General features: G+C 39.6%; 1 protein-coding gene across 4 annotated transcripts in view; it reads right to left on the bottom strand.

Moving 5' to 3' along the window:
* Window positions 1-4760: 4760 nt before the first annotated feature.
* The window catches only part of slc15a4 (solute carrier family 15 member 4), a 44582-nt gene continuing 41194 nt past the window's right edge, over window positions 4761-8148 (bottom strand). For all 4 annotated transcript variants that reach the window (XM_029677904.2, XM_065026620.1, XM_029677903.2 and 1 more), the window contains one exon: window positions 4761-8147. In XM_029677904.2, the coding sequence (XP_029533764.1) occupies window positions 7993-8147 (155 nt within the window). In that variant the 3' untranslated portion in view covers window positions 4761-7992. The remainder of the gene's footprint in view (window position 8148) is intronic.

Here is an 8148-nt window from a genome sequence, read left to right as displayed (position 1 = left end):
CACTTGGATAGACTTAATTGAGTTGATCATGTGAGACCAGCAGTACACTCACAGTAAATGATTAGCTGTTCTGTTCTCCCTGTGGTAGTGACGCAGGGCCTGTATTTTCTCTCTCTGAATTCACTGATTGACTTATGTAGCTTATAGTTTTATATCTAATCTGGAAAATATTTTCACATGCTTTGTAAAAAAAAAAAACATGCACCGCCTTATACTAATAAACTCACTCCAAACACAGTTAACACACACACACTGCATATCATTTGAGTTAGAGGAGTAGCTGTCGAGGTCAGCTTGACATTCCACTCTAACATTTTTTTTTTTACAGATGGAGCCGCAGGGAACTGCAGACTACATTGTTCATAAACACAACTCTGGTGCCTGAGCCAAGTAGCTACGCCTTGTAAACAAAGTCTCCCGCCTGACCTGTGCACCTCAGCGGGAAACAAACAACAACATTCCCCTCTCTTCCCCACCCCCTGGATCCATTGCAGAAAATAGCAGTAATGACTCAAACACCCAAAGGCAATGAAAGACTGGCTGGCAAAAAGCCTCCAGCTGCAACATGAGGGGTGCACCCAACCATGTCATATAGATATACAGTGAGGCTTGTGGGAAAATGTGGCAGAGCAGCATATCAGCCACCACTCCAAGACAGGGTGAGGCATTTTTATGCCTGTTTGAAAACAAGTGAAGGTCACAGGGCCAGAGAGATACAGGTAACTGCAAAATTAATGGAAACACTTGAGTAAATGAGGGATACAAAGTATATTGAAAGCAGGTGCTTCCACACAGGTGTGGTTCCTGAGTTAATTAAGCAATTAACATCCCATCATGCTTAGGGTCATGTATAAAATGCTGGGCAGGCAATTATTTTGGCTACCATGGCTATGCCTCCATAGGATGACAATTCCCTCATCGACAGGGCACGAGTGGTCACTGAATGGTTTGATCAGCATGAAAATTATGAAAACCATATGCCACGGGCTGTCTCTGTCACCAGATCTCAACCCAACTGAACACTTATGGGAGATTCGGGAACAGCATCTAAGAAAGCGTTTCCCACCACCATTAACAATTTCTCCTGGAAGAATGGAGTCGCATCTCTCCGATCGAGTTCCAGACTCTAGAATCTATGCCAAGGTGCATTGAAGCTGTTCTGGCTCATGGTGGCCCCACACCCTATTAAGACACTTCATGTTGGTGTTTCCTTTATTTGCCAGTTACCTGTATACACCTGGGTCGTTTCACCAATTCGGCGCCTTTTGAAAAGTGTAGCTTGGTAAAAATAAACTTTTAATATCACCTCATTTTAACATCGTCATAATGAGCACACTTTCAACTTCATAAATATCATGTCTTCCCATCTCAAAAGCTTAAATAAAACATTTACTACAGTAAGTGCCTATTAAAGTTCAAAATAAAGCGTTGACCATAACAGGGTTGCCAATTTCTTCTTAAATTAGCCATAAATCTCCTTGTGACAGGGGTAATGGAAGCTTGTTGTGTGCAACAGGGAGTGGCAATTGAATCCAAGCTTCCACCCAAAAAATGTATTGTTAATTTTTCTAGCCTGTCTATTGACCCGCTCAGTTTTCCACCACAACACCAGGAAATGGCCAATAAGAGTAGAACCAGCTCACCTTTAACTCTATGATTTGACTATTAGATGTCCAATGTTTGTCTTAAAGGAATAGGTTCACCATATTAAAATGAGAGTTCAGTTCATGTAACAAGATTTAACTTAAATTGAGGGACAGACATGAATCACTAATCACATTAAATAAATAATCTTCAGAAATGTGTTTGTCAAAGCAACAAAATAACTACAATGAGGAAACTTGGGAGACATTTTGGAATTAGTGGGTTAAAATATTCCTGGAACTGACACGTGGGGTGCGTTTGGAAATTCACTCTGGCTCTCTACGATTTCAGAGCACTCTCATCTGAGTGTGCCAGATTGCAGAATAACTGATCAATTTACGAAAGCTCAACACCCGTTGAATATGGTCAGTGTCAGTAAACGGCGGCAAAGAAGAGTAATTGTTGCCAGCAGCACAGTTACTGTCACCAACGCTCTAGATAACATGAAAACAGCCTAACCAGCTCTGCTAGGGCGAGTAAAGTTAGAGTGAGGTGTTCTCTCATTTCTGTCTGGAAGTAGCTAGCCAGCTAGCCAACGTTAGCCTGGATGCTTGACTGCCGTTCTGAGGTCAGAACGCTCGGATCAACCTAACTCCTTGGCCAGAGCGTCCAGAGCGTCCAGTGACACTCTGAACGCTCCGAGAGCGAAACACTCAATTTACGAATGGACAATCTGACAACCCAGAGCACACTCTGAGCACTCCAGATGGACTTTATGAACACACCCATGGTTGACGGAGGAACATGTCAAAATGCTGAATTTTGGCAGTCTACAGTGTGGTCCACAGGAGCAGGTTTTCATCAAGGATCTCTCTGTACTTTGCTCCATTCATCTTTCCCTTGATCCTGACTAGTCTCCCAGTCCCTGCTGCTGAAAAACATCCCACAGCATGATGCTGCCCCCACCATGCTTCAATGTAGGGATGGTGCGTGGTTCCCTCCAGACGTGATACCTGGCATTCAGGCCAAAGAGTTCAATATTGGTTTCATCAGACCAGCGAATTCCTTCGACCTGATGGCTTGGTTTTTGCTCTTACATGCACTGTCAACTGTAGGACCTTATATAGACAGGTGTGTGCCTTTCAAAATCATGTCCAATCAATTGAATTGACCACAGGTGGACTTCAATCAAGTTGTTGAAACATCTCAAGGATGATCAATGGAAACATGATGCAACGGAGTTCAAATTTGAGTCTCATAACAAAGGGTCTGTACTTATGTAAAATACTTATGTAAATAAGTTATGTTTTTTTGTTTAAATAAATTTGCAAAAATCTCAAAAAAACTGTTTCCACTTTGTCATTATGGGGTATTTTGTGTAGATTGATGTGGGCCTTTAAACAATACACACATTTTAGAATAAGGCTGTACTGTAACAAAATGTGGAAGAAGGGAAGGGGTCTGAATAGTTTCCATATGCATATGTATAAACACTACTGATTACTCTTTTATGAATGATCTGGGTACCTTTAAGGCTAAAACAATTAACATGTTTTAATTGATTCAATAGCTTACCTTAAACAACCCCTTAGATTTAATTAGCATAATACAAAAATCCCCGTCTGTTTAATCTAGAGTAATGTTTTTTTGTTGCATGGGCTGGGTCTCAATCAACCGCATCTGCCAATGGCAGCCTTCCACATCTGTGGTGGAAGTAGCCAAGCTACAATCGGTGTTTGTCAGACCATGAGACATCCCAAAAAATTGGTCTTCTCACAAAAACATCTGTAGCTTCTGAACGGTTTGGCCTCATCTCTATGGAAAGACTGTTGAGGTTCTCCGTTTTGCTCTAGGACCCCCATAAGGGTCACACATTCGTCTGAAGATAGCCCGGTAATGGTTAAATGTTTTTATTGAAGTATATATGGAAGTAGTTTAGTGCTTAAAAAAAAGGGGTGAAATATGTGTCAAAAAATTTACATAGTTTCCTGATCTTTCTTATATCTCTCAGATAGGACAGACACTTTAAAACAAACTTCCATTAGATTGTTTTTTACTAATCTGTTTTTCCATGTATGAATCTGTTATTCAGTGTGTTTCTATTGGCTAATAGTAGTAAGGCCAAATTCAATGTTTCATCAAATATATAGTTTTAATGAATATTGTGAGGAAATGAGATGTAATTATTTAAATAAGCCTGTATTATAACTGTTTGACTCAATTATCGTTAGTGAGGCTGTTTGATAAGTTTATGATAGTCAGTACTGATGTTTAGCTTGATTAATCTTGTTCAATGACCTGCTTTTAAACTACTATCCAAATGACTTACTTCACACCCTGCTGTACATCGATTAGTCTAGATAATTAATAGAAATACACATAAGAAACAATTGTCATAAATAGCTAACATTTCTCCAGCTCCACTGCTTTGCAAAGCCTGGTTTGTGACCTAAACTCTGAACCGTAAAAGCAATATTCAATTATTCTGTATTTTTCAATGTTATTACCCTTCAAGACTTCCTCAATAACCACTCATATCTGCCAAAAATTCATCTAAATATGAGAAACAAGCATCCACACAGCTACTGTACAGTATAACCTGGAGGCTTTGTGTTAAGTTCAAACTCCGAGCCGCCTGTCCCGTCACACTTGTGTGGTTTGAATCCAATCACCAGCCTCTATCAACTGTACTATATAGGAAACGGCCCGGCGCTGTTGCCTCGGCTGTAAGGCCTCAGCATTACCGCATGATTTGTGATGTGATGTGGCGATTTCAATCCCAGTCTGACGAAACTATGAAGAAATATGCCCCCTTTTCACTGGAAATGCTAAACTTGACTCATGAGTCACAATAAGGTCTCATACCACTGTGTTATGTAAACTATTATATGACAAGCTGCCAAGGGGTCACCCTTTTCTACGAGGAATAATAGGGCCACACTAGACTAGAAGTGGCTTGTCGTAATAGCTACAGAACATAACCTGAATTATGGCAGATATAAGCAAACATATGTTTTATAACTACGGTAACTTATAGCATCAATATGACTAAAATGCTTAAAGTTTGGCTTTTGCCCAGGTTTAAAAGTCGTGCAAGTGTAAGAATGGATGTCAATCATTGCATGTCAAGTCCTAAAGGACTTTAATTTAGATTTTTAAATGTAGAAAATTACCAATTTAAAGGATTGTAATAGATTTTATTGGCAAACAAACCACAAAACACCATTCAACCAACAAACACTATAATAATGACCAAAATGGTTGTTTTCAGCCACTGTCATTGAGTTAGTAAGTGGTTCCAACGTGATAGCTAAAGGTAAACTCAAGCCACATACCTGATAAATCTGTAAACAGCTATGTCAGAAGATCTCAAAAGTAGTATGCCAACTCTTCTGAACAATTGTATTGGTAGACTTTAACAATTAATTATTCCACATCCCTTGAGCCCGGAGTAGATTTTGGTTTATAAAATACCTTACTTTCAGCTTTCACTTCTTGCACTGTCTAGATAAAGCAAAAAAATGCAGACACCCCCCCCCCCAAACAAAAATACATTGTGGATCTTGCTGTTTAACAAAACACTGAGAAAACCTGGAACATTCCCAGGACAGTAGCGAACATTAGGATAACATCCCAAAAACATTCAAATAATGTTTTTCAGAAAACGTTTGAAATGAAATGTCCTCCAAACATTCCTTAAACTCTTGGGCACAACATCTGTAACGACCACCACAGAACATTACCCTAAGGTTCTTATTAGGTTTCCAGGTAATGTAATAAATGTGTTCTGGGAACGACACCAAAAGGCACCAAATTGGTGGAACGACCCAGAACATCCCGTTTCAGGAACACCACGTTGTGCTTTTGCAGGCTAGGGGTGGTTAGTCTAGGAGTAAATGATGGTAAATAGACCAAAATGGTATACAAGTTGAAATAGCTGGCACTATATCCATTTAATATGCAATTGCTTTTTTTCTGTAATCAGATTAAAATAGTGATTTAAAATCATTGCATAGTGAAAAGTCTAAGCCTTATTTATGGATTTAGCAGACAAATGTAATTCAATAAATACCTTCAATATTTAAGCAACTCTAAATCTGAAAACAAAGTATGTATATGAGCAGCATGACATTGTATTCAGTCTCATAATTTTGAACACAGTACCATGGTTAGTAAAAGCCCGTTCTATTTAACCCATACATGTCAATCATAACCACAAGGTTAAAAAAAAGAAGCTATATCGCAAATGTCAAACACCAAGGCCCTAATCACAATTTTGAGTAATGTTCAATACAGTCTGAACATGGCACAATTCCTCTACAAGAAGAAAGGCTTTAAGAGCAAACAAACAAGTACAAACCGGATCAGTCAATAACAAGTCGATGAAGCCTCTAAGGTTTTTGAAAGTGGTGTGTCTGGGGGAGTTTGTTCATTGATCTATGATCAGAGTGAAAAGGCCACTCAGTTGTATAATGCCATACTTATCTGACAACAGGAGTGAGTTATTTGAGCAGCTTACATGAAATAATTGTTTTAAATGACTATAAATTACACCATTCGTATTCAAGGGCAACCTGACCTCTGCAGATAGAACAGGTTCAGACACAGTAATGAACACTTAAATAAAGGTTACTGTACAATAAATAAACATTAAGATGAACTTGATCTCATGTGAAGATGTGTGAGTGTACAGTAAATGTACAGTACCAGTCAAAAGTTTAGGTGTGTCCACTCATTCAAGGGTTTTTCTTCATGGTTTACATTGTACAATTATAGTGAAGACATCCAAACTATAAAGAAATAACACATAGAATCATGCAGTAACACCCCCAAAAAAGTGTTAAACAAACCAAATACTTTTTATAAACAGATTCTTCAAAGTAGCCAAACATTGCCTTGATGACCGGTTTGCGCACTCTGGCATTCTCTCAACCAGCTTCAAGAGGTAGTCACCTGGAATGAATTTAAATTAAAAAGGTGTGCCTTGTTAGGTTCATTTGTCAAATTTCTTTCCTTCTTAATCTGTTTGAGCCAATCAGTTGTGTTGTGACAAAGTATGGGTGGTATACAGAAGATAGCCACATTTGGTAAAAGATCTTGCCATTTTATGACAAGAACAGCTCAAATAAGCAAAGAGAAATGACAGTCCATCATTACTTTAAGACATGAAGGTCAGTCAATCCAGAACATTAAGAACTTTGAAAGATTCTTCAAGTGCAGTCGCAAAAACCATTAAACGCCATGATGAAACTGGCTCTCATGAGAACCACCACAGGAAAGGAAGACCCAAAATTACCTCTGCTGTTGAGGATAAGTTCATCAATTACCAGCCTCAGAAATTGCAGCCCAAATAAATGCTTCAGAGTTCAAGTAACAGACATCTCAACTGTTCAGAGACTGTGTGAATCAGGCCTTCATGGTCGAAGTGATGCAGAGAAACCACTACTAAAGGACACCAATAAAAATAAGATACTTGCTTAGGCGAAGAAACACGAGCAATGGGCATTACACCAGTGGAAATCGGTCCTTTGTTCTGAGGAGTCCAAATTTGAGATGATTGATTCCAACCAGTGTCTTTGTGTGACGCAGAGTAGGTGAACGGATGCTCTCCGCATGTGTGGTTCCCACCATGAAGCATGGAGGAGGTGGTGTGATGTCTGGGGGTGCTTTGCTGGTGACACTGTCTGTGATTGATTTAGAATTCAAGGCTCACTTAACCAGCATGGCTACCACAGCATTCTGCAGCGATACGCCATCCCATCTGGTTTGCACTTAGTGAGACTATCATTTGTTCTACAACAGGACAATTAACCAACACACCTCCAGGCTGTGTAAATGCTATTTGACCAAGAGGAGGAGTGATTGAGTGCTGCATCAGATGACCTGGTCTCCACAATCACCCGACCTCAACACAATTGAGATGGTTTGGGATGAGTTGGAACACAGAGTGAAGGAAAAATCAGCCAACAGGTGCTCAGCAAATGTGGGAACTCCTTCAAGACTGTTGGAAAAGCATTCCAGGTGAAGCTGGTTGAGAGAATGCCAAGTGTGTGCAAAGCTGTCATCAAGGCGAAGGGTGGCTACTTTGAAAAATCTAAAATATTTGTTTAAACACTTGTTTGGTTACTCAATGAAATGATTTCATGTGTTATTTCTTTGTAGTTTGGATGTCTTCACTATTATTCTACAATGTTGAAAATAGTAAAAAAATAAAGAAAAACCCTTGAATGAGTAGGTGTGTCCAAACTTCTTTTTTTTGCCTTAAAAATGTAATAGTCTTACAAACTCATTGAGGAAAAATAAAATAAAAACTCTATCCCATACCAAATCACAGAGGTGCTTTGGCACGAACCACTGTGCACTAAGGCAGGTAGGGTGAAGTCAGATGGACATGGGTCAGTCCTGGGGTCAAGAGGGAGTGATGCCCAGCCTTTGGCTTCCTGCTCTACTACTCTTCTGTTTGTCATATTTGACCGACACGATGAGGAAGACCAGCAGGGTGACACACTGGATCCCCGCTAGCAGGAAGAAGTAGTAGTTGAGCTGGGAGTCATTGATGTTACC

Source organism: Oncorhynchus nerka, linkage group LG13, assembly GCF_034236695.1.
Source record: "Oncorhynchus nerka isolate Pitt River linkage group LG13, Oner_Uvic_2.0, whole genome shotgun sequence".
In the NCBI taxonomy this organism is placed as follows: Eukaryota; Metazoa; Chordata; class Actinopteri; order Salmoniformes; family Salmonidae; genus Oncorhynchus; species Oncorhynchus nerka.
This window is presented reverse-complemented; position numbering and strand designations above follow the sequence as displayed.